This window comes from Heloderma suspectum, chromosome 7 (genome assembly GCF_057233095.1).
Source record: "Heloderma suspectum isolate Gila_16-S chromosome 7, 16-S_ref, whole genome shotgun sequence".
In the NCBI taxonomy this organism is placed as follows: domain Eukaryota; kingdom Metazoa; phylum Chordata; class Lepidosauria; order Squamata; family Helodermatidae; genus Heloderma; species Heloderma suspectum.
This window is the reverse complement of record NC_139464.1, coordinates 75,637,019-75,664,131: the sequence shown is the minus strand read 5'-3', so window position 1 is coordinate 75,664,131 and position 27,113 is coordinate 75,637,019. Positions and strand designations below refer to the sequence as shown.

The 27,113-nt window shown below is 40.1% G+C and overlaps 1 protein-coding gene across 3 annotated transcripts in view; it reads left to right on the top strand.

Moving 5' to 3' along the window:
- The first annotated feature begins 321 nt into the window (after positions 1-321).
- ARID2 (AT-rich interaction domain 2) overlaps positions 322-27,113 on the top strand; it is a 130,627-nt gene continuing 103,835 nt past the window's right edge. The window contains exons 1-3 of one of the 3 annotated variants that reach the window (XM_084810641.1): positions 322-831; positions 1,002-1,095; positions 2,194-2,291. In XM_084810641.1, the coding sequence (XP_084666767.1) occupies positions 740-831; positions 1,002-1,095; positions 2,194-2,291 (284 nt within the window). In that variant the 5' untranslated portion in view covers positions 322-739. Of the gene's footprint in view, positions 832-1,001; positions 1,096-1,247; positions 1,665-2,193; positions 2,292-27,113 lie in introns of those variants that run through there. The other 2 variants (XM_084810642.1, XM_084810643.1) reach the window with 2 other exon arrangements.

Sequence of the window (27,113 nt, the reverse complement as noted above, 5' to 3'; positions counted from 1 at the left end):
ATTGCAGATGAGCCCTTAGCCGCGAGAGAAGCCTATTGTTCCCCGCCAGGAACTGCTTGCTGGCAGTGCTGGCTTTTGCCATTTCAGAGCTGGCGTTTGCAGTGCTTCAGCCGGCCTCTGGGGTTCGCTGTGTTGCGCTCTCGCCCAGGCAGCAGCACGGCGGCCTCAGATCTTTTTGTCTGAGAGAGGAGAGAAGTGAATCCCGCTGCCGCCGCCGCCGCCGCTGTACACTGTGTGTGTGTGAGAGCGAGAGCGAGGGAGAGGGGAGATTTCATGGATCCGCGTCTGTAATACACACACACACACACACTGTCAGTACCTCACTCCAGCCTCCCCAACCCCCACCCTACCACAACACTAACCCAATTCATTGTGTGATCCAGCAGCACCATGTTGAGTCTCATGTGCAGGCTGGATCGGTTGGGTTTGTGGTGCTGAGAGAGGCAGGCGGCAGCGGCGGCAGCAGCAAGAATTGCCGAGAGGTGCCCCTCTCCCTCCCTGTGTGTTGTGTGGAGACAGGACTCGCAATTACCACTCTCTCTAGGTTCCCTTATTCCTTTTAAACTTTTCTTTCTTTCTCTTTTTTTAAAACAAGCCCCTCTCCATGGCTGATCCCCGGCCGAGCACAGGAACCTGGGTCTCTTAAAGGCAAGGAGGAGCCGCGGATTGTTGTTGTTTTTCTATTGGATTTTTTTTTAAGGAGACAAAACCCAAACCTTTTAAAATCCGAACAAAAAATATGGCAAATTCGACGGGTAAAAACCAGCCAGACCACCGGAGAAAGGGACTCGCTTTCCTGGACGAGCTGCGGCAGTTTCACCACAGCAGAGGGTGAGGAAAATGGGGAGATGGAAGGGGATGGTGGCGGAGGGGGGAGGCTGTTTAAACCGGCCGATTTTAACTTCCAGCCCCTTCCCTGGAGGACGAGGCGGCCCCCTGCGAGGGGAGAAAAGGGGGGCAGAGTTGACAAGTTGTTTGTGTGTGTCTCTCTCTTTTGGCAGGTCTCCTTTTAAGAAGATCCCTGTGGTGGGTGGGAAGGAGCTGGATCTTCACGCTCTCTACACCCGAGTCACCACTTTAGGCGGATTTGGGAAGGTGAGTGGAAGTTTTAATTTGCCTTTCCCTCCCACTAACCTCTTCCCGAAACTCTCTTCTGACCCTCGGGGGCAAAGGCGGTCGGCGGGGGGGTCGGCAGCCGTCCTTTTTCGAGCCGGATTGGGAAAGGGGGGGAAGTGGAAGAAGGAAGCAGGCAAGGCAGGTTGGTGGCTTGGCCTTGTTGGTGTAGAGCTGAACGGGGGGGAGTTCGGGGGTGCGGAGCCCAGCTTTCCCAGGCCCCCCTTTCCCTCCCGGCCAGATTTTTGGCTCGTTCCCTCCTTTCCTTGAGAGAAGGCGAGTGGGAAAGGTGGCGTGTGAGGCAGTTTCTTCCGCTTGTGGTTGCCGCTCTCTGTGTGTGTGTCTCTCGCGCACAGAGAGGCACACACACAGAGACCGAGAGGAGAGTCTGAGTGCAGTTTTAGTGCAACTCAAAATTAGCGGGCATGTTTAACATCGATAATCGGCACGGAGCATGGGCTAGGAAATGATCCTCGCGGCCGTGGAGGGGGACAGGCGCTGCCCTCCGAGCCCTTTCCGGAGAGGAATAACAAAAGGGGGCAGCCAAGACGGTGTGTAATCAAATAGCCATCTTTAGGCTTCAAGGCTAGGGACAGAAATGTAGGCCTCAAAAGAAAGGCCTCTCTGTGTCTGTGGAGCTTGCCGAGGGGGAGACTCAGCGGGACGGTTCCCCGGCACCCCCAGGCCGCGGGGGTGGCCCCCATCGAGACTTTCTTGGCTCGTTTTCAACTTCTTTGGGTTTTAACGGATCGCGGGAGGATTTAAAAGCAGGCGACAGAGGGACTCGCGATTGGTTATTGTCCAGGCAGGGAAGACAAAAACAAACCTGTCTACACAGAATAAAACCCTTTCGCCTTCTCAACTCCCCACTAAAATAAAATGTTGTAAAGTACGAGGGGAGGAGCAAGATCTTATCGCCAGTGACTGTCAGTAAGAAACAGAGATCCCAGATCCAATCGAAATAAATGTACATCTTTTATCATATTTGTTTCATGGCAGCCCTTCTGATGGTCACGATCAACGACGTTGTATGTATGTGTTTCTGTGGTTTTGTGCATCTCCATGTGTTGTTTTTGACAGGTATCTGAGAAGAATCAGTGGGGAGAAATTGTAGAAGAGTTTAACTTTCCCAGAAGTTGTTCTAACGCTGCCTTCGCTTTAAAACAGTATTACTTGCGGTAAGTGTTGATAAGGACTCTTGCAGCAGTAATGTTGAGCATGGGGTGGCTTTTTTTTTTAGAATGGAAAAATAAATAGTATTCTCACCTTAACAAAAAGCGTTTTAAAATCCTGTTGTGTGTCTGTCAGTTGAAAGTGGATTTTTCTTTTGTTTATGGTTGTGATGTTTTGGGATTGTTTTATATTTTATTTCTATCAGCATTAAACTTACAGGTGCCCAGGGTGTACAAATAGCAGTTGCAAGAAGGTTTTTTATTGATTATTTAGAATTGATGTAATAGTAAGGCTGGGTATTCTACACAAATTAATGTAGCTTTAGAAACTTTGTTTAATTTCATAATATTAAAGTGGCATTGCTTGTGTCATTTTAGAGATGGAATGCTGATTTAGAATTACATGCTTTTAAATAAATGGTAGATGTACAGATGCCTTGCTTTCAAAAGTGTGCTATTTCTCAAGGTATGGTTTTGGTTTCATATAAAAATGGGAGGGGACTGTATTAAAATGTTGGTTCAGTAAATTATTATTGAAGTTGTGTATTTTTTTTCAGTCTTTGGAAATCCTAATTCATAATTGGTTTCATGTATTCCCTACTTTGGAGGGCCTAGAATGTTTTGAAACCTGTCATAATTGTAATATTGGCAATTAGTTTCTTCTTTCTTTATAATACAAATACATGTATAAATAATAAAGTGGCCCAACATAGTAGATGAGAATCTATGCTTGTGTCAAGGAATCTCTTTGTGAATTTTAGACATTTTTTTTTTAGTTTTTTGGTTCATAACATATATAAGATGTGGATATTTTCATTTGTCTGGCAGTCAAGATAGAATCTACCCTGTTTTGTGATAGGCAAGTTTTAATCATTTAAAAACCTGTCTGCTGGAGATTTAGCATTCTGAATTAGAAAATGTAATAGCACAGGTGCACTTTCTATTGGTTGTCCTAGATTGACTTCCAGTGTGAAGCTGCAGAGTTCACAGCAACAGTGTAGAAGAGGTTATTGAGTTACAAGGAAGTCTGGAAATCCTTAGCCAGAATCAGTTGGAATAAAAAGTTGTTGTATACGTTTTTCTGATGGCACTTGAGTTTGCCAAAATTATACCATAACAAGAACTTTCTTCTTAGATGTGTGTATATGCACCTGTCATTCATATCTGCACTTCTAGAGGTCCAGATAAGGAGATTAACTGAGGTGTTTGAGGGTGTTTGGGGCGGTTTTATGGATACTAAGCACTGGAAAAAGCTAATGATGATACAGTTAATCAAAGGAAATTGCACATGCTTTTCATGAGATGTAATATTAAAGGTTTATCCTCTTCTTGCTAACGTTTCAAATGATACCATGGTCAAAGGCCTGCACAGAGTTAAGTCCCATTGGGGCTGCAGTCCTATACCCACTTTCCTGGGAGTAAATGCTATTTAATTCAATGGGACTTACTTTGAGCAGGTATGTATAGGATTGAACAATAAATCAATGGGACATAAACACACTCATATGCACTTTATGTTCCTGATATTCATTTCAAATTCTCCCCTCACAGAGATGTGTGAAAATTCAGTTTTGTATTGTTTTTGCTTTTATTGGTTCTGTTTAAAAGATTTGTACTCCTTTGTTTTATCAGTGATTTCAACTGGACATCCAGGATTTGAACATTTGTAGGACCAGATTATATATTTGTAGGACCAGCAATAGGTTATATGTTGAGGTTGATAACTGGGTTTTTTTAAATTATGTATTCTGTACATGCCTACCATGTATCTAGATGTTGGCATGTTCTAAATATTTTTAAAGATAATTAAGGCATAAAAGCCTATTCATTTTACAGATTCTTGCACCATGATCCCATATAGAAGACCATTGAATTCTGTAGGGTTTCCATATAATGTGTGTACACCAAATAAACATTAGGAAATAACTATGATATCTTTATAATATCGTATTTTTGATAAAACATATACAGTTCATTTTTTAAAAAGTGAAGTCATAAAGAACAAGGAAATGGTGTTCTTGAATTTATTTATATGGTCAATTTGGCAATATTTTTGAAAGTTTTAAAAAAAGGGGAAATTGACATGTCCCTTATTTTTGAAACATTCTAATACATTAACCTTATAATTCATACTATTATTTATTATTGATGACTCTATCCGTGGCATGATCAACCTGGGTTTTAAACTCCCAAACCTACCAGTTACTTATATTTTATCTTCACCCCTTCCCCTAAATCAGTTACACAGTGATTTTCTTGGTTATGGTTTTGCTTTGTGTGGATGTATAAATCTGATTTTTTATCAAGGTGTATGGGCATACGTTGATTTATGACGGCAGATTTTTATATGGAGGACTGACCTTTGTTTTATGAAAGAATTCATGAGAAATTGGAAATTGTTTCAAGTGTGGTTCAAGAGCACCCCCCCTCCAAATATTTTCTTGTCCCTAATCTTAGCATCTTTGAAGGATCCTTCCAGTTGGAGGGTTTTGCAAGTTCCAGTATGCTTAACACCTGCAAGCCATAAGGGGAATGTACCAATCCCCATGGTGACTGCTGTTAATCAAGACAGAGTAGAAGGATCAGTGCATGCAACATGGTTCAAGTAAGTGACTGCAGCACTGGCCACATGGCTAATAAGTATGTCTTTTGCTGAGATACACTTTCACATTGCACATGGTTTTGTGCTTCAGTCATTGAGGAATGTCTTAACAGCAACAACAACAACAAAATGCTCCCTGTAAGTGCATTGTCACTTGCTCCTTCAAATGGGTCCTTATAAACAGATAATTGTTGTGGCCATTAATATTTACCTGGATGAAGGCCTTCACAAACACATGGCCTTAAGTATATTGTGATGATGAAAACTTAAACTCTGGCATTGCCAGTTGTTTGACGTGAAATGGGAATAGAGAACTTTGGTTTAGATGTGATGTAGGCTTCCCTAAGGAGGCACAAGCAATTGCTCAGGGAGTGTGATGGAGGCAGAGAATAAAAGTATCAAAAGGGAAAGGGAGAAGCTTTAAGAAAGAAATATAGGGAGAAAGTTAAACCTCCATTCTGAGGTACAGGTATATTCCTTTAAAATTGTCTTTAGTTCCCATCAAATGGGAAATGACCACAAAGGTAGACTTTATTCTACCTTAAAATAATAGAAATATTTCTTAATTATACCAGACTAACATTATTTATTTTAGATTAGTAATATAGCCAATATAGTGCAATGACGAGTGTTGGATTTATATGTGGGAAAGCCAGGTTCAAATTCCTGCTCCACTATGAAACAGTTGAGTTGCTCAAAGTAAGACCCTATATGTTAAGCAGGTTTCCACAAATGTTGTCTTGTCTTACTAACCAGCAATTATTTATAGTAGCTACCAGTCCCCTCCCCTGGAGCCTCAAGATAGGAAGAGTTTTCTCTCATTTGTGTGGGGGTATAGTGAAGGAGAGAAACAATAGAAGTGTTTCCCACTTGCTGTTCTTACCAGCTCTGCAGTAGAACTGAGATCTCTGGGGTAGGAATCTGTATGGTGCTGTATTTCATGTTTGTCAGAGGGCAGGGTGAGTGAGCTCTCCCTTGGTGAGTTAGCAAGTGGATTTGTGGATGCCTGAGAATAAGCAATGGTAATAAGGCTGGGATCATTATTATGTCTTAGAACTCACTCATCTAACTTGCTTGTCCTGTCCTAAGATACAGTCTAATGTGATTCCTGTGAGCATTTTTAAACATGTGTGAATGGCTTGGGCAAAAAAAATTATGCTTTGATAATCCCAGGAATAGCAGCCTTGGTTCTGGGGAATCCATAACTTAGGAGGGCATTTCCCATCACATTTCTGTTCATCTTGCATTTATGTGGACATCCAGTCATGGGAAGTTTTGCAACTGATTCTAAAACAATAGTTGAAATTAATAAGTATCCAGATAGATGTTTAGAGATGCCTTTTTCCAGCCCTACTGACAGGGAACATAAAATATATGGAACAATATATTGTGCCTCTCTGCTGTTAGTTACTCATTGACCTGGTTAGCATGATCACCATGGCTTAAACAAGCCATTGTGGCTCGTTTAAGCTGAAGCAGGTGCCAGGTGCCATTTGCTTAATTACATGCCCAGGTGTGGGTTGTCATGTCATCCAAATCCAGGTGGCAAGGCTTGTTGGAGGGGGAAACAAACCTCTAATAACCCATGGCCTGTGGTTGAGTTATTTGAGGGTTGCTTTCCCTCCAACAAGCCATGCTGCCCAGGTTCAGATGACATCACATGCCACACCTGTGCAGGTAATTAGGCAAATGGTGCCTGGTGTGCGCTGGCACATGCCATGGCGTAAACAACCCATCTTGGCTTGTTTCAACCACAGTGATTGTGTGAACCAGGCCATAGAAAAGGTGGGGGGGATTCTGATGCAAGAGGGCTTGTTCTGGCAAAGTTCTACAAATCTTGAGCTGAGGGAAATAACTGAATGGATTAGGATATCAAATATTTTAAAAATTTAAAACTATAGCATAATCCTATGTATGATTACTCAGAAATAAGTCCCACTGTGTTCAGTGGGGCTTACTCCCTAGCAAATGGGTAGGATTGCAGTCTCTTTGAACTCAGTGGAGCTTACTTTCATTAGTTTGCAATTGCACACTTGTGCAAATCTTCCCAAAAAGTAAAAGCCAGTCTGCGGAATCCGCGTGATTCTGAAAAAGCTGGTCCACTGTGGAATCTACAGGTCGGATTCACCAAAATCCAATCTCATTTGAATTCATTGTGGATTTTTTTGACGTCCCTTTTCTGAACAGATATGTGTAGGATTGCATTGTTAGTCTTTAAGTGGTCAAAACTCAACATTTGAAGAGCATGAACTTTAGTAGACTACAATTCCCTTCATCAGGTAGTAAAATGGATTGCACAGTGGTAAGCATGTCAGGATGGTTGTTTGAATTTTAAAAGGAAACAGTTCAGTGGAATTATTATCTTACAGTGATGCGCCTTAATGTTTTCCATTAGGTTTATAAGGAGGAAAGAATCCATGGCACCTGTTGAGATATTGGTTCACACAATTAAATCGTATTAGCTCTTGTTCTGCCTTTTCACATTCCATCCTTCCACCCAAATTAATGAGTTTGAGGACAACCATATTGAGATCTTCAGTGGAATGGCTGGGAAGATCACCCATTGGAAGATCATCTGTTCCTTATATCAGATTTATGACTCTCATCCTTTTTCTTAAACAGAAACTGGTCTGACCTAGGTAGACTGCTATTGGATACGCTTGAGAAACATCACCTACAACATTCATAAAGTGCCATGCATAAGAACCCTGGATGTTGTAGATTGCTCCATGATGTAATAATACAATGTTATCGATGTTAATAAAAAGGTCTGTCTGGTACCTTGCTTTGTCGCTTTGGTGTCGGTATCTTGCAGGCTTTTGGTTGCCAGTGGGCAATAGTTCCAAGTTGGGTAGCTATTTCTAGGCTATCATGGGTCTTCATCTACAGATTGTGCCAAGGTATCCCCACTTTCAAAGGATGGGTTGTAGATAATTTATCATTTGCTGCCGTACATTTAATTTGTACAGAATAATAGGGCAGTCCTGTTGTGATTCTTATATGGTTTGTTTTGTTTCCACGCTATGATTCTGGACTTTGGAATTTTTGTTCACCATTTGACTTTGGTTGCCAAGAGTCGAAAATGCTTGTCTAAGATCTTCCAAATATTTGTCAAGGTCATTTGGATCTGAACAGATGTTATATATCATTGCTTCGATGTCATTAATGTGCTGTGGATAATACCTGGTGGCATGGAGAAGGGTATTTGTGGGCAATTATTAGTGGTCCTTTTATATAATATAACCAGAAAGTGTTGTGTAGAATACATGAATCTGAAGTTGACTGTAGGGTGGTAGGAGGTGACAGCTTGGTGAAATTTCTGGAATGATTATTTACCATTGGTCATCAGTGTATTTGACACATGCTAGTGGGATTAAATGCTAGCTACTTAGAAAATATAGTTCATATTCAGCTGGGAAGATGTTGGCATGTGATGTCTTACATGTGCCCATTCTGGTGCCATGGATTTATACATATGGGGTGTCTGAATTTGAAATAGTGTGTAAAGATGAAATGAGAATGTTCTGACATGGTGATAACTGTCACTCTCTGTCAGGGATAGAATTCATGATGTCCTGTAGCTCATCATTGGCATGTTTGAATATAATGCTTCTACTTCCACAGTTGCTGAGATGGTTTCCTGTGGAAGTTCTTTAATAGAGTTAAGTTTGTTGAGGAAGTCTGTGGTGTCCTTTAAAAAGCTTGTTTTGGCAACAGTTATGAGAACCAAAGTTTCAACAGAGTCTATGGGTTTCTTTCTCATTATAAAACCTGAAATTAAGGGGTATCATTTTAAAATGAAGATTCTGGTGAGGTGTTTTTACTTTTAACAGTAAAAGAGCTGCTCTTACATGCTTGCCATTGTTTGATCCATTTCAGACAAAATTGGTTTTACCAGGCAATCCTATAGTCTGAGCAAGCTGGCGTTCAGCATATGGCAGCATAACATCTGTGTAGTGTAGTCATGATCCTATGCAAAGTTAAAAAAAAACTACAGCAGGACAACGTAAGTGACTATAGCAACTCTGTTCCTAAAGCTGCCTTCATTGGTAGGTGCTTAGAATGAGGACTGACTAAGGTGCTAGCATAATATCACAAACCAGGATGTTACATGGGTGTTTTAGGCAGATATGCTTGTATGTATGTGTGTAAATAATATGGATCATGCTATCAATTTTGTAGGATGCTGGAAATTTGAGATTATTAAAGCAAACACCTTGCTGAAGTTTCAGCACGTTCCTATATGTAGATACATTTTTTTCGCTGCTTTCATGCATGTTTGTGTGTGTGTGTGTGCGTGTCTGTATTGCGGTGAACAACCTTTTTACTCTGACAGTTGCATTATCACTATGAGATAGTTGCTTTCAGCTTTATTTAAAATTGTACACAGAAGACTGGACACTTCCAACTTCTTTTTAACCTAATCATAAGGAGTTCTGTTCCCCCCTCCCCCCCCCTCACCAGTTAAACAAATTAAGTCATAATTTGAGTATCTCTTTGAACTGCCTGACAGTTATGGTTAATTTTATGATTTGTGGATGTGTACTGAGCAGTCAAAGGCCAAAATGCCCAATAACCGTTCATAGACTTTACTTTTCATTTTAGTAATGTGAATGCCCACAGCAGCAGTTAGTATAATTCCTCTGGACTGCACTGCAGGTTAGATGTTTAAACTTTACTGAGTTATATTAATAAAGTGAATTCCAGATGCTTCCCCATGGATATTTTAGAGCGTTAATGAAAGATTTTAAAGGAACACAATGAGATTGTATGTTGATAAGAAGTATGTTTTAACTGGGTTTTTTTGTTAGCTGATATATAGTCAAATTTAGTCAAATTATACTGGAATGGGAATGTGAGGGTTGGTAGAAGACTCCAGCATTAAAAATTTTGTGTGTGCTTTTTAATGTGATTATTATTTAGGTCTATGTGTAATGAATTGTAACTTATTCATGCATGGCTCCATTTGTGGAACTTCAGGTTGTTGTGCAGAGGGTAGACCTAGTTTCCAGCACCAGAGGAAAGCGCTGCATGCAGTCCTGTGCCCTGAAAGAGAACTGAGAAGATAGGTGGACATTTCATTGAAATGTATGTAAGAACTTAACAGTTCTAGGACTGGGAAGGAATCCTGTGAAACAGGCTATGTGGCCTTAGAGTATAAATAATTTGCTTCAGCTCTAAAGAATTAATCCTTAGTCTGTACATGTGATAGTAAGTACAAATTTATATTTCAAGCTTTTAAAAAAATAACCTAAAATATAAATATTGCATTATCATACTTGAAATGGGTTTATTTCCAGTAGTGGCTTACTATATAAAAGCAAGGAAAATGAGATGGGAGGGGTGGGGTGGGAGGGAGGGAGGGGGGAGAATGAATGAACAGTAAAAAGGAAAGAGCTAAACTGAACAAGTTGGGATATCATTCTTCATTTAGGAAAATATATTTGAACATTTAGGAAACGAGGAATATCTTGTCAAAAGAGCTTTGTATATTGAAAGTTAAATCACGATCCTACACTAAGTCCTGCTTGATACAAATGCCCACATAAAACTGGCTGTCGGTCAGAGGATTATGGTGTATGAATGAAAAGCAGTAAATATATTTAGAGTTTAGTAAACTTCTTCTAGAACCATTGTAATGCGGGCATATATGCAAATCTCCATATTGGCTTCTGAAGTCTCTCTGTTGGACAAATATGGAACTGCTTTTACACATAAAAAAAATGGCCCCACATTCTTGCCCAGTAGAGTGATTTCAGAGGGAGCCAACCTGGAGTTTTACAAAACCAAGAAACAGAAGCTAGTCTTTAGTTATGGTTGCAGGTGTTGTCACACAGTGTGCATTTGAGGGCTCCAGGTGTAGCCTTTCATCAACATTTCTCCAGAATATACCATTTCCCTTCCCCCATACAAGTCCACTGAATTCATGTGTACATGCGCCTTGCCCTAAACTGTTTTCTGATGATCCAGGTGGAGTGTGTGTAGCGGTAGCTTCCTTCTATGAATTGCTCCTTGCTGCTGCTACAATATTCTTTGTCCCTGCTATCTCACTACTTCTGGTCTCTTCGCTTTGTTTCTTCATGCCTGCTACCACTTCTGCTTCAGTGGCTGCAGCAAACACCCCCAGTAAATGTACTTGAGAATCTGTGGTCTAGTTAAGATAGGCCATTTTAACTCACTGTCTGCTGCTCGTAACATACTGTTTCAAGCTGTTTCACCTCTTTGAGGGAAAGTGTTTTCAGTCAGTGCATCTGAGTAACATTGGTGGCACCGGTGACTAACAGAGGTAATATCACTACTGTTTTTCAACTGGGGTTATAACGGGACTACTTGTCTGGAAGTACATGATTAAAGAAAATAACATGCTACTAGTTAGTACCAGTAGTATTTGGCTATGTAGACAAAACCTTAAAGGAATGTTAATGGTACTATACCACTACTGATAATTGCTTTATATATGGTGCTACAGCACCAGTGTTATATATTAATACCTTTGGTGATGCTTTCTCATGCAGTAACAATTTCTGTTAAAAACTGTGGTGGAGCATGATTTTATAAATATACCTGATTAGGTGCAGATGGTATAAACTGCTTATAACTGCTGTTGTCAAAAATTGCAATATTTCTAAAAAGCTGCTGAAGACCCACCTTGGTTCTCTTTGCTCTCCTCTTATTTCTTCGTTTCACTTTCATTCAGTGTTTTGTTTCACCTAGATTGTAAGCCTGTGAACAAAGCCTTATCTTGATTTTATAGTCTTGTACAGTACCTAGGATCTTTATGTATTTCATAATAAATATGAAGCTGATAAGTAAAATGTCACATTTTCTTCTTCCAACCATGACATGGGGAAAAAATCATGATGAAGGCCTGCAAGATATTTATTTAAAGACTTACAGTCTAAAAGTCATAACACAAAAGAAAACGGGATTGGGAGGAGAAGGAAAAAAGCTTACTGAGGCACTAGTTCTTAGTTTCAAAGTCCCTATAGGTGTTCTTGCTGGCACAGAAGAGTGAAGCAAGCTGTTGCACCTGTTCTTTCTCTGGTCAATGTATGGGGCAAGGCTGGGTTTTCCCTTGCTGTAATATTCTTCCAGGGAGGTGAGAGATGCAGCCTGTCAGTAGCTGATGGTCCCCTGGCTGATGAATGAAGCCAGAGCATGCTGCCCTTCATCTCTGCAGTCCCAGAGCAACTGTCTGTTGGTGTTGCGTGTTTTTTGTGGTCGGTATGGCAAAGCAAGCTCCCTGCAGCTGCTATCTTTTTGCCCATTGTATGGGGCCAGGTTGGTCTCCCCCTTGCTGTGATGTTCTTCCTAGGAGGGAGGCAGCCCTTGTTTCTCTGGCTGATGACATGAGCAGTAGGCGGCATGAGGCAGAAGGACAAATACTTGAATCTGTGGGCAGGAATGGGACACAGAACCTCTACTTCCTGACAGTTCTGAATTGCACCTATACACTTGAGAGCGTTTAACACAGGGGTGGGCAACTTGTGGCTCTCTAGATATTTTGGCCTACAACTCCCATCAGCCCCAGACAGTATAACCAATGGTGAGGGATCATAGGAGTTGTAGGCCAAAAGATTTGGAGGGCCACAAGTTGCCTGCCAATGCTTTAGCAGATACTTCTCACACTTCTGATTTTTCTCAATGAGCTACACATTTAATCTCATTTTTTTAAAAGGAACACTTTTTAAAACTGTGCATAGTATGTGCAGGCATTATATAAGCAATGTACATGTACTGTATCATCAGAAAAAGTAAATGTAGTTTGAAATTATATATTAAGATGCATTGTACCATGAAATAGTGGGAGTAACACTTTCCTTGTGACTCTTAATATGTCTGTATTACAGCTTAAAGTTTAATAGCTTTATCCTGAATGTAGTTGCCAAGTAAGTTACTAAGTTCAGAATGATCATTTGAAACTAATATACAGAAGCAAGAGTATAATTAGTATTGTGGTATTGATATTGTTTAAAGTTGTGGTATTCATGATGTGGTTCTCATTATGAATAATGAATGCAGTTTGGTTTACAGCTGTGCTGTTTTTGGTGTTCTGAAAGCATATTACATAGTTCTTTGTGAAATAGTTGCAGATTTGAACAGTCTCCTTGTCTACATCGGTTACCATGGTTCATGGGACCTAAGCACTAAGTTTAAGTTAAATGTGCTTGTATTTGTGATGACAGAGACAACAAATTTGAGATTCTGTGTGACTCAAACACAAACTAGAGAGGACAGGGGCAGCCATGTTTGTTTGTTCATAGCTGCCCTGTTCAAGTCTAAAGCTGGAAGGGGGAATCTAGTTTTTACAACAAAATGTTTGCATGGGTGAGGAAGTTGACAGCCCACCACACATGTGCACACACGCCCCTTACCCGGCTGTACTTCATTACTTGAAGCACTTTTCTTCCCAGCCTGGCTCACTTCCTGTATTGGAGTTGGGCTGGGAGAAAAGTGCCTGCAGTGATGAAGCATGGGAAGGTAAGGTGAGTGAGGGTTCAGGGCCCTCGCCCATGTACACATTGATTTCACATACAATGCTAACCCATGATTTATTAACCTGTGGATACAGGTTTTGTTGCCCTATTCAGGGTTTGTCTGGCAGACAGTCAAACAAACCAGAGTTTGTTTTCTCAGTCCCTGGGTTGTTTGTTTGTTTCCTTCTTTGCCCACTCCCTCCCTGTATCCCAAATGACTTTGTGGTGCTGAAGTACTTGCATATAGAATGGCTGGGTTTTTTGACCACTCTTGCCTGGCAAAACAATCGATGAACAATCCATGGTTCTGAGTTCGCACTAATGACAACCCATAGTTTAAACAACCCTACAACAAACCATGGGTCTCTTTCTGGGTTGTTCATGGTTAACAAACTATGATTTGTTAGCACGGCTGGGTTCTCGCATCACAAAAACCCAGAATTCAACAAACCATGGGTTAGCATTATGTTTATTTTGTTAAGTCATTTTGTTGTAAAGCAATGATCTGAATTTGAACATGTCAGAAATGTAAAGAACAGTCCTGGCAGCACTAGTTTAATCTTAAAGAAAATTCCTATATGTAGAACACATTTTACTTTCAGGGGATGGAGTTGTGCAAGGTCATAGGGCAGCAACAAAATTATTAGAAGTCTAGCAAAGCTTATTTATGAAAAGACTGAGCATTAATATGTATAGCTGGGCTTTTTATGTAGTTATTAGCATGATAACAGTTTATACAAATGTACAAGTGGAAATACATTGGAGAAAATAGCCTGACTAGAGTACTGCAAGTAGATAGATGTAGCAGGGATCAATAGTATGAAATATAACAAAAGGAAATTTTAAACTGAAGGAATAGGGCAGGGGTTGACGTCTTCAGGAAGTCATTTTCAGCCCTGCTCCCCCCCCCATTTGCTAAAAAAGGGGGAGCTTTTAAAAATAAAAAATTGCACGCAAAATGGCATCTGTAGCTGCTACCTTGTTTGCAAGCTAATTTTGATTCCTTTGGGATTCCGTAGCAGCTACAGATGCCATTTTGTTTGCAATTTTAAAAATATTTTTTAGATTTGGGGAGGGTAGACCTGGATTTCAGTGGGTGGGCAGTCTGCACATGGCGATATATACCCTCCCCTGCAATAGGGCAATGGATTAAAAGGTTCTACTGTATTTTGGAATAAAATTGAAGCAAAAAGTTGCTGAATATTCCTTTTCATGGGACATAAAATTATAAGCCAGTCTTTGCATGGAAATTGATTAGAGTACACTATTTATAGGAATGATATAATAAATATTCTATTTTGCATAGTTTTGTTTAAGGTTAATGCCCTAAAACATTTGAATTAAGTTCCTTACATATTTTGAAAATCTGTGTCATGTTTCAACATGGAATAAGAATGGATGTCCTTTTGTGTAATCTGTTAACCAAGGCTATCTTAGAGTCTCTTAATACAACTGGATTGGTGGAGAACAGGACCTTAGGTATGGTTTTGACTGAAAGCAGGTTTTGTTTTCCAGAAGGGAGGTGGAGGGGGAAAAACAAATTAAAAATTAGTATAGTGGCTTGTCCTAATTAACTTCTAAGGAGGTTTCTGGAAGTAGTAACAGTGGATAACACTTATAGTGCAGTTTTCATGTATCCTTGGTATTAACACAAGGACCCAGAAATCAATGTGAAGATAACACTCTGTTAGCAATGAATAACATATAGATCTGATTCACACGGCCTAGCAATCCATGGTTAACTAAACCATGGTTTAGTTGCATGGAAAACTGACCAGTTTCTCAAAAATAACATTTTAGAATAAATGTGATCTGGCTACAATTGTGGCTTCGTATGTACTATGATAATATTATGTGTATTATGTAATTTGCCTACACCTAAATATACAAATTAGCTGGATTGAGATTTGTTTTCACTATGGCCTGTAATGCAGAGCAAATGTTCCACCCTAGTCTATTCTGGTAGCTCTAGCCTGTGGTTGATATCCAAGCCATTTGGAGGGGAGCCATTCCTTTCTCTCTGCTTATGCACAGTGAAAGAAATATTACTTTGAATGTTTTTAAAAAATAACTTCTCCTGTTTCTTAAAAGTTTTCTATTGAAGTTTTGATATGGCAACTTGATGGTCAATCTAATACTCAGTATTTTTGCCCAGCTTGATTTTTGGCGAGGCTTTTAAGTGTCTTGACATTTCTAAATGGTGGGGAAACTTGGGTGAAAGGTTTATCCTAAGTCTCTGATAAGCATTTATTTAGGGCAGTTGATGACGTAGTAACTGAAGCAACATTACATTGATTTAGGCTGCATTCCTTAGCATACTTACCTGGGAGTGTGGAACTCAGAACTCAGTGGGACTTATTTCTTAGGAGATATGTATGTATAGGATCACATTGTTAGAACTTTTTCAAATTACTGTGTTGTAAATCTGAAAAAATTAAAATAAGATGATATTTTCTTGATACTTGTTGACTGTGAATGCAATCCTATGTTGACTGGGAGCGCAATCCCTAGACAGCATCTAGGGCACACAGGACAATTTGGTTTCTGGGATTCGAGGTTGGAATCAGGGCTCTGACCTCGGAGCCCAGAAAGTGCACTCCCCTCTCCCACCACCTCAGAGCCAGCATGGTTCTCTCTTCACTGGCTACCTCTCCATGCTTGGAAACCGAGTATGGTGCCTGCAAAAGGGAGTTGGTCCCAGGGGCGGGAAGGGGAGGAAACCGTAGAAGCTGTGTTACACAGCTTCCTGTATGTGTCCCAGCCTCCTTCCCTCCCCCTTCCTGAAACTGCATTTAGACAGATGAAATTGCCCACTTAAGAAATTGCCTCCATGCTCCAGCCGCCTTGCCTTGGATACTCAGCAGCCTCTGACTTCAGAGGCTGCAAACTATCAAGATAGGATTGCATCCTAAGTGAATTGAGGCTGGGCTACTAAATGGATCCAGAACATACCCTTTTGTATTATTTTTTTTCAGGGTTTGAGGAATATTTTCCATTTAATGAACTTGCTAAGTTTTAGAACCTCTAGTTGGTAGGGAAAGTATTTTAATTTATAAGTGAACGTGGAGGGAGAGAAATTATGGCATTGAACAGAGAGCTTTTGGCAGAGCAGGAAATATTTGATCAGATTTCATTGGTTCTCATCTAGTAAGCAATCTTGTAGCTCACTTTTTCATTACTGAGCCATATTGAAAACATACAATGAAACAGGGATTTATTTAGTTCACATATTCTAATTCATATTTATATTTACATCATAACTTAATTCTCCAGCTCAGAGCAAGTAACAATACTTCTTTATGTTAATCTCCTTTTAAATAGGTTTCCTTTAAAAAAAAAAAAAGTAGATGAGGGTAGTGCTTGTCCATCGATTCTCACTGATTTCATGGCTGAGTCATGTACATATTTGCAGAATTTCTATAATCTAGTGGAAGCAATGGAGAGTAGACTTGTTTGTACTTCTGTGATGCAAATTGTGCAATTTCCTGTGGCAGAATAAAAGCGGCTGTTCCTAAAGTTCCTTTAGAGATTATTATCTGTTAATTGGGATGCTTATTAAGGTCTAGCAATAAATGTTTGCTTGCGGATGAAAACAATTCCCAGGGAGAAGTAAGTGTTAAGTGGTGGCAAGTTCCATGACCAAAATAATATCTAATTTTCAGGAAACAATATGTGGGTATGATTGAGGCATGTCAGGAATTCTTTCTTGCCATAGGAGGGCTAAAAAGGATTAGTGAATTTACCTTAGAGTTAGGTTATATTCTCAAAACCATGAGATGAAATTATACTTGTAAAGCCCATATCCCGTTATGGGAAAGGGTCATTAACCTACGTATCTTTCCAATTATTCACTCCCACCCCTATGAAAATTAACTGTCAGCTCCGTTCCATGCATTCTTAGTTCGAATCTCTGAACAAGTGAACTTCTATTTAGGATATTAGGCATATTGGAAAAGATCAATGATCTTACAAACAAAATTGTGTGCAAATTTTACTTTGCAGCCAGATCAAGGACATGGGCTAAGTCTAGTGCTGCAATTGTTTACAAACTGGGGATTCATCAAATGTGCAAATACTGTGCAAGCTTTTGAGTTCTCCAGAACTCTTCATTAGGCATGATGGCAAACAAAGTAAAAAACAAAACAAAACCGGAGAAGGGGGGAGGAAAAAATTATACCATCTTTAGATTAGCTGTAGATTGAGAAACATAGCTGCACATACTTTCCTTATTTTGAATTATGTTGTCCTGCACAGAGAACATCATATATCACAGCATGGTTAACACTTCATTGGTGCTACATAATGTTACATCCTCTTACCCCCTCACCCCCACCATGTAACATAGATAATCTGTACAGTTTGAAGAATGTTCTGCATGACACTTGCTTTCTCTGGGTGTGATTATAAGCATGCTTACTTGGAATGAACTTGCATGAAAACAATAGACAAAAGTCCAAGTAAATCTGTTTAGGGTCAAGTGGTGAGATTCTCTAATGCTGCATGTTTACAAATGATGGTTTTATACATAGCTTCACTGATATAACTGTGTTTTGATGTAAATTTTACTTTACTTTGAGACATGCTGTACTTGAGTAGATGTTTTGCTGGGACATACTTTATGAAAATATTTATGCTTAGCAATGATCAATGTAAGATTTCCAGAAATTTTGAAGCTATGGGAAAAAATGATTTTTTTCCACGGGATTTCAGGGGAAAATTAAAATATTATGATCAGCTATTCCAGTCACCCAAATTCCTTAACAAAAAAAGGATGGTTTTAACCATGTTTGGAAACTTCATTCGAAACCTTACCAGACACATTTTGCTGGGGTGAATTTGTGAAGAGAGGTTGCTGTCACAGAAAAGGGCAGCAATCTGGCTCCCCTCATCTGTGCCTCAACAGATGAGGTGATTTATATAGGCCTTCTTCAGATTACCTCAAACCACATGTGGAAGATATGGGAATAGGAAGGGATGCACAAATATTCCACTGCTCACCCTGAAAGGGGTGATACTGTGAGAGTTCCAGCTGAATGCTGGAATGGGTTTGAAGCATGCAACATGAATACTTAGAAAGTTACAGAGTGCCTGCCATCATATCCCTGTGTTCCAAGAAACCTACTATTGGGAAAGGAGAGGCAGAAGCCCTCTAGGGTCTTCAGCAGAAATGAAACATGGAGCACCAGTTTATTACTGGCAATTGTGGGACTTCGAGGAGGAGGTGCTCTTTCATGTAAACTGGCACCAGTCCATTTAGGCTTTAAAGGGTTTTGTTCTTAAAGCACTTTGAGTTGGGCCTAGAAATAAACTGCTAACCAGCATAAATGTCTGAGAATAGGTGCGATTGGTTTTGTGTGTCCAGTTCCCATTATGAGGGTTTGGAGGCTGCAGTTTGTTCAAACTACTGACTCCATATTGCTGTTTGGGAGTGGGCTTAGGGAACATATTTTACCAATCCTAAAACAGCTGCACTGGCTTCTGGTCCATTTCTGAACACAATTCAAAGAACTGATTTTAATCTTCAAAGCCCTAAACAGTCTGGGACCGGTGTTTCTAAAGAACCTCCTCCTTCAGCATGAAGCTGGCAAGGTATTAAAAGGCACTTCTCCACCAGATGTATAGTAGATTGTGATGGGAGATAGAGCCTGTTCAGTAGTTATGTCCTTCTTCTGCCATTCCTTCCCATAGGGAGGCTTGTTGGGTGCTGACACTGCTTTCTTTTCAGCACCAGGTAAATACCTTTTTATTTTGCTTAGGCCTTTCAGGTCTATTAGTTTGGATTAGTTTTAACACTTGAAAATTATCTGCCATATTATTGTTTTGTATTTTGTATTTTTAATTTTAAATAAACCTCTCTGGGAACCAGAGAGCCAGTGTGGTGTAGTGGCAAGAGTGTTGGACTAGGAGCTGGAAGATCCGGGTTCTAGTCCCCACTTGGCCATGGAAGCTCACTGGGTGACTCTGGGACAGTCACACACTCTCAGCCCAACCCACCTCACAGGGTTGTTGTTGTGAGGATAAAATGGAGAGGAGGAGGATAATGTAAGCCGCCTTGGGTTCCTTGCAATAGGGAAAAAAGGTGGGGTATAAATGCAATAAATGAAATGAATGAAATGAACCAGAGAATTCAGTTGTGGAATAATAAGTATTTTAAGTACAGAAGAGTGTTGCTCCTGTGTTTTAGAACTGTTGAAGTGTTCTGAGCAATATAAATATTCTGTGTGCAAGAAGTGTAATTGCTGGTGGGCTTGGATTAAGTAATCCATTCTCCGGACTTGCCGAGATTTTACTAAACAAAAGTATGGATGAAGCTAGCATTTTTGCTATAGATACTCCTAATAAAAATAAGTTGTTAGCTTTACTTATTTTTCAACATAATCAGATTTTTTTTAAAAATTGAAACTTGTAAACCAAAGAGATGCAAGCTATGCTAGACAAAATATTTTCATTGCCTAAGTAAGTTTGCACAGAGTTGCAGTCTAAGTGGTTTTTGTTAGATGCTTTAAGGCGCAATCCTATGCATGTTTAGACAGAGTAAAGGCCTACAACTCCCAGAATTCCCCAGCCAGCCTGGCTGGGGAATGCTGGGAGTTGTAGGTCTTTTCTCTGTCTAAACATGCATAGGATTGCACCCTTATAGGTTGTTTGTGAAAATTCATATTAAGTTACTACAAGCTTTTGGGCTGGACGTTCTGTTTTGCATGGTAGAAAGTTAACATGCCATCTTCAACTCTTGTCTTTTCTGTTATTTATAGGAGATAGGTTGTAGAATTGGGTTGATCTGACAGCCCGTTCATGGCGCATGATTACATCTAGGAAGTGTGGGTTACAGGACATTTACAAGGTAGCAAGGCTAAATTAATTTTCATCTCTCCTTTTTCTACATTTGGAACAACTCTGACTGCTCCAGAGAATGAACACACCAGCAAGTTCCTTACTCCCACTCCTCCACCTGGCAGTGGAGGAGAGAGGAGGAAGGGTACAGAGATGATCCCTCCCCTTTTTGCTCTGCATACATCTGATTTGGCAGCTGTTTTCAGAAATTGCTGCACTACATATGCAGTTACCTCCTCCCTAAGTAGATGCTGTATAGCTAGCATGATTTGGCATCATGTTGAGATCTGCTATTATATGCTCCTGCAGATGTGCAGAATTCTGTTCCCTTTATTGGGTACAGGAATCTACTCTTAAAAGAGCAGAGGTAGATCGTTTGGAGTGAAAAGGACCTGAGGTACATACACAAAAAAGTAAATGCAGGCTCTGTCTCCCAACTAAATGTCATCCCCTAATAAGTTATAATTTTTTGGATATTACTGCAGGAAATCCTGGAAGATTGTGTATCGCCCATGAAAGAAAGTGAAGAGAATAAAGTTGCCTGACACTGCTCTTTACTTTTGTGCCACAGTTCTTCATTTGTGTCTCAACAACTTTCATGGTTGAAATATTGATGAGAAAAAAACACTTGTAGCTTAGATTTGGAAAATTGTGCCAAGATCTAATAGCAGAATATATCTAAATGAAGAGAACTGCTGGCCAGAGTTTCACAATTCTGCTGATGAACTTGTGGGAAGATTAAGCATATTTGTGTGAAATGAGTAGACTAATGGAGTAGTGTTATTAGGTATTTTTGATCAGCTTCTAAAATAGCTAGAAAGCCTCTGCGGAACAATGATGCATATGGTTATATGCTGTTTTATTTTTTTCACAAATGAGGAAGTGGCCCTGAAGCATTTTCCCTTTGGTATATTGTATGGAAAGCAATAAAAAGTGGAATGAGTAGAGTAATGTCTGCAGTTTATGTGTGGGAGACAGTGATAGGCAGAGGAACTCTCACAGAAGATACAGGAGGCAAAATGAGAGTTGAGAAACAAGGACAACACCAAGGTTATTGATAGCAAGTCCAAAGAGGAATGAAAGAAAGCTAAGTGCATGTACAATCATGCTACCTTATGGCTATGAATGTGTAGAAACTTTTAGCCAAAGATAATCCCATCTGTGTATTCAGGAATAACTTGTTCAGTACTAATGGACATCTTAAAAATGTATAGTGCACTGCAGGTTTGCAACAAATTTGCATATTTAAGTGCATGTAATTTAACATTAGGGCCACGGTGGCTTAGTGGTTAAGACGCTGAATTGCAGACTGGAAGGTCAGCAGGACAGCAGTTCAAGACCCGAGTGCTGCGTGACGGAGTGAGCTCCCGTCTTCAGTCCCAGCTTCTGCCAGCCTAGCAGTTCGAAAGCAAGAAATTGCAAGTAGATAAATAGGTACCGCTTCGGTGGGAAAGGTAACAGCGTTCTGAGCGCCTCGGTGTTCAGTCATGCCGGCCACATGACCACGGAAGCGTCTTTGGACAGCGCTGGCTCTTCGGCTTAGAAATGGAGATGAGCACCACACCCTAGAGTTGGACACGACTGGTTGGGGACACCTTTACCTTTTACCTTTTTAATTTAACATTATTTACATATGCACACATATGTAGCATATGCCCAGTGACAGCTGTCAGCATTGTTTGCTTCTTCTGCATTGGTGATACTTTGACATGCTTGCATATAAAGAACCTGAGTCATTTATTTTGGAGGGGAGTTAAATATATATCAGCCGTGCAGTTTATCAATTGCCCAGGGTGAGTAGCTATAGCCTCTGGATGAGCAGAAAGTAACAAATTGTATTACTATCCCTCTGTAACTTCCACCTTCAGTGGCCTCCCCATATTGCTGCCATCCCATCTCTTGTTGCTGCTGTGACCACTTTTGTTCCTCTGTTACGGCTACTGTTGGAGGTGCTGGTGTTTCTAATCACAGAAATGGAGGGCACTATTTTAGTGGCTGTGCATGCAGACTCTCTCTTTCCAGGCTTAACAGCAAATACAGTACTTCTTTAAAATGTGGTGTGAGATAGCTTGCAGCCAGCTGTTATAGTTCTGCGCTCCATTTCTCTGACTAGAAGCAGAAGTCACAATAGCAGTGTTAGAAAAAGGAGAGAGTGTGGTAGTGGGAGGAGACTAAATCTCATGTAAAAGATGTGTGTTAGAGTAGCCCTTCAAAGTTGTTTGCTGTATCAAAGTAGCATACAGCTACTAGCCACCTTGATCGCATGGAGAGGTGAATGACAAATGTTTTGATAAACAGAATTTTCCCAGGGTTGAAAAGCACCACACTGTTTTGTTCTTGATACTCTCATCTTTTTTGCTATCACCTCCTCACCTATTCCTGAAACAGTGTTCTACGTTTTTAAACTTTAACATTTGGGGTTACACAAATGTTGTTGTTGTATCCTGGTCTACTCAAGGAAGTAAATGAGTCTAGAGGAGTTAATAAAGGCTTCAACAGAAATAAATAGTTGCATTTTAGCAAATGGAACAGACTTTTAATGTGGCAAAAATATTAAATAAAAAATGAAACATATTAAAAATGACTGCATAGAGGTGTTTGGTATTGCAGGACTCCCCAAAGAGTCTCTTAAAGCAATATATACAGTCCTTGCTTATAGGGCACTGATGTCCCATCTCTTGCCTTCTCCACCAGCCTGATGTATTTCTAGCCTGCAATTGGGGAGCCTGCTTTTACTCATTAGAGGGGCTGGCACAGGAGGGAGAGTGCTTTGCCCGTCCTAAAGCAGCCCTTCTTACGAGTAAAACAGGGCAGTAACTTTTGGGGGCTTAATAACAAGACTAGATTGGATAAATTCATGCTAATACAACTCGGGGGAACTGACTGTATGGAACAAATAACTATGAAAGTTATTGGGATTGGAGGCCAACAGAAGGTAAACAAACAAGTTCTCAGTGTATTGATAGACTAGTGACTTCTCAGTCTTTGTTATTAGTTTGTATCATCCCTCTGTAAAAATGAGTAGTATGTAGATAGTACTGGCTATCCCAACCTAGGCTATATCTGTGCTGACTAGCCCCTGAGAGGATACACATATGAACAGTCATAAAAAGTTAGGTGTTCTTACCTCCCATTGAATTACTGGGATGCAGTGGTTAACTGTGATTAGATCAGGTTTGTCATCAGCTGCTCTTCTGTCATAAATGGTAAGACTCGCTTCCAGGCAACCAGGCAGGGAAGTTTTCATAAAGTGAAAGGTGGTTGTGGTAGAGATGGACTAGTAACTTCTGTGGACTCAGCTTGCTGCAGAATTTGAATTAAATCCCTTTGTTTCCAGTCATCAGGACTGATCTAACTCTGAATTACAACCACAAATTAGTAGTTGTACATAAGACAGTTTTGTCTAAATTATGTGGTTTGGGACTGGAACAGAATACGTGGTGATGAAAAGCAGGGACAGTAGCTGGCTTTTTAGCATTTGTACTCTGCATATACCGTTAAGATGCCCTCATACCTCTGCCTGTTCCTAGCTACTAAGGGTGCAATCCTACTGGAGAATGCTGGGAGTTGTAGGCCTTTTCTCTGTCTAAACATGCATAGGATTGCGCCCTAAAAATGTGATAAAATTAAAATCTTAAATTGCATCAGGAAATTTTCTGGTGGATTTCATGAGGGAAGGCGCTCCAGAGCGATGCAGTAGCTTCTGAGGGTGAATATCAATGGACACCACTTGGGTGACACAATCCTGAACAAGGTTATTCACAACTAAGTCAAACTAAGTTCAATGAGACTAATTCTGTAGTATGTGTGCTTAGCATTGCAGCCTGAATTACTTATGTACAAGCTGTTTGGAGCCACCTGTCATGCTGAGAAGCCTACATATATCACACCAACACAAAACAATACCGATAGAAAAGCCTACATTCACTATGCTATGTGGTGGTTTGATCCAAACAAAGAGCTCATCAAGCCATGGATGCAGCATTTTTAATGTGGCAGCCACTGTATATTTATCTTATTTTATAAATGAGGGGTCCTAAAGAAAGTGCCTTTAGTAGACAATAATATTCATTGCTTATGTTTGTGTTTTCTTTTATAGATTATATCACTTTTGTCTATTTCATGGTTCCTTGTGTCCTATGCGGGCACCACAGATGTTTAATTGGGAAGCAGAGACTTTGTACCCTTGCCCCCAAATAGTAGGGCTCAAAATGACACACACCCCTGGTTCCACACCAAGCTCCCAAAATGGCAGTGGCTATAAGGTTGCTTATGCATGCTTTTCTCAAGCCACTGGCAATCACAAACAGCAGTAGGCAAGCTCAAGCTTCCTGTTCGACACAGAAGTTCAGGAAAGTACATTGGCCTTTTGGGACACCAGCTTGCCTCTAGTACTGTGGCTCATTATTGTGGAGGTGTCTTCTCGAAGAGAGACTGCTTTAGGAAGGAAATAACACTCAAGAAAGCACTCCTCCAAAGCAGTAGCCATGGCAGTAAAGATGCTTGCCCCATCTGTGATCTGGGGCTCACAGCCCATTTCTGCCCACCCCCGCATCCTAACCTAACAGCCCACTTTCCCCCCTGATTATGCCTTCTATATCTTCCTCGAACTCTCCCAGGTTTTGCTTGATTTTAATTATTTTGAAGGAGGTTTACAGAATATTAGCAGTTTTTATTTGTATTGCATGAAAACTTCCATATACACAGTAATTTGAAAAGTACCACTAATTACTTTTATGTGAATCTGAAGTAGTAACATGCAATATACTTGAAATTTTATTTATTTATTTATTTAATTTATTAATCGCCCATCTGGCTGGTCACCCAGCCACTCTGGGCGATGTACAACACACCATAAAACAATTTAAAACAATAAAAAAACTTTTCTGAAGTCTTCTATCAAAGCCACCTAGGATCTTATGCATCTAAAGCATCAAACATCAGATCAAGACATAGCTAGTTAGACCTGTACATCCTGACTGACTTTTCTCATAATGCACTGTGATAATAAGTTCCAGATCTTCTCTCATATGTTGGTATTGTTTAGCAGTAATCTCTGCATGCCTTTGTTTTGAGGGCAGACTTGTGTCCTATTCTGGATCACTTCAGCAGCCTGTTCCCCCCTGAGTTAAAGGAGTTGATGTGTAAATGTAAAAGGAACCAAGCTTGCAGTCCTCAAGCTGCAAAAACCTCTTACGTGGAATTCCTTGGGCCATTGGAATGGTTTGATACTCTTGGCTGTAGCCTACAGACAAAAACAAAACCCATGAACTTTCTTAAGGATGTAAGTTATTGACATAGGTATTGATATAGTAAGAACATAACAGCCATGCTGGATTAAACTAAAGAACAATCTAGTCCAGCATTTTGGTTATACAGTGGCTATGTATGGGAAGCCTACAAACAGAATATGAATGCAAGATCCCGCTTCTGCTCATGACCCCTAACAACTGGTATACAGAGGCATACTACCTCTGATATTGGAGGTAATATATAGCAATCAGGACTAGTAGTCTTATCCTCCTTTAACGTCTGTTCCCTTTTAAAGGCATCCAAGATGGTGGTCATCACTTATGGTAGCAACTTCCATAGTTAAACTGTGTGCTGTGTGGAGAACTTCCTTTTATCTGTCCTGAATCTCCCACCATTCAAATTCATTGGATAACCCTGGGTTGTAATATGAGAGAGGGAAAAAATTCTTTATCGTATGCTTGATAATATTCTCTTTAATAACAATTACCACCAATTTACCCATAACAGATGTTAACTCTGTGACCTGTAATTGCCCAAATCCACCCTGGATTGGTGAGCACAGAGGGGCAAAAATTGGTGTTCACATAATTTAGAAGTGCTCCAATATCAGAAAATGATTACGACATATTAGCCCACAAATGGTGTAAATTTCACAGTTTTATGAATAAGCATACAATTAGTTTGGGTCACTGTGTTATACCATGCTCAGTTGGATGTGTGTCTGTGCACACACATGTAATAGCACATACTCCAATATTTGAAAATATCAGTATGCATTAATATACAAATGGTGTCAATTTGATGCTATTATTTAAAAAGGATGCAACTGTTACAAGTTACTATGTTATACCATGCTCAGTTGGCTGCTTGTTCATGGACATGTCCTGATACCTGATAATTATGGCTATGGATTCGTCTAAAAATGGTGTATATTTTGTGCTTTTATGGAAAAGTGCGCAATTGCTGTATGAGTCACTGTATTACATCATGCTCAATAGAAATGCTTTAATCGGCTCTGAATGAGCATACACACACTGTACCACATGCCTCCATCTTTGATCATGGTCATCATAAGCCAAGAACTGGTGTCGATTTGGTGCTTTTCTGAAAAATTGCAGGATGGGTCAGGTATGGTACTGCACTCAGTGATACGGAGCAGAAATATTCCAAAACAGAAACATTTCTGGTGCTTTATAGTTCTGCAGAAAGTTCATTAGTTACACTGAATGAATGCCTATTGCAAATACAATATTAGGCAAGCTTGGCAGTTTCAGAGTTGTAAGTAATGTTTTTCAGGTGATTATCCCTAGCAAGTATGTGAGAGAATACATATATGTCATCAAAATTCATATGTCTCTGGGTGAAATGGAACTAATAAATAGTGATAGTGAAACTGACTTTACCCCACCAGTCTTCGTGGAAGAGGGTTGAACTCTGCTGAAGATGAATGGTTCTCAGCAATATCATGCAGAGTTTTTTGGGTTGCTGACTGGGGGATGCTAGAAGTTTTAGTCCATATCTGGAATGCACCAGGTTGAGGAAGGTTGAAATAGTGTGTCAACAGTTTTCAGTAACTTTGTTTTTTCTTAAATTTAAACAATGCAAGGAAAGTACATGCTACTGTCTTTAAATAGTGGCGAGTACTCAAATTAAAAAACCTAC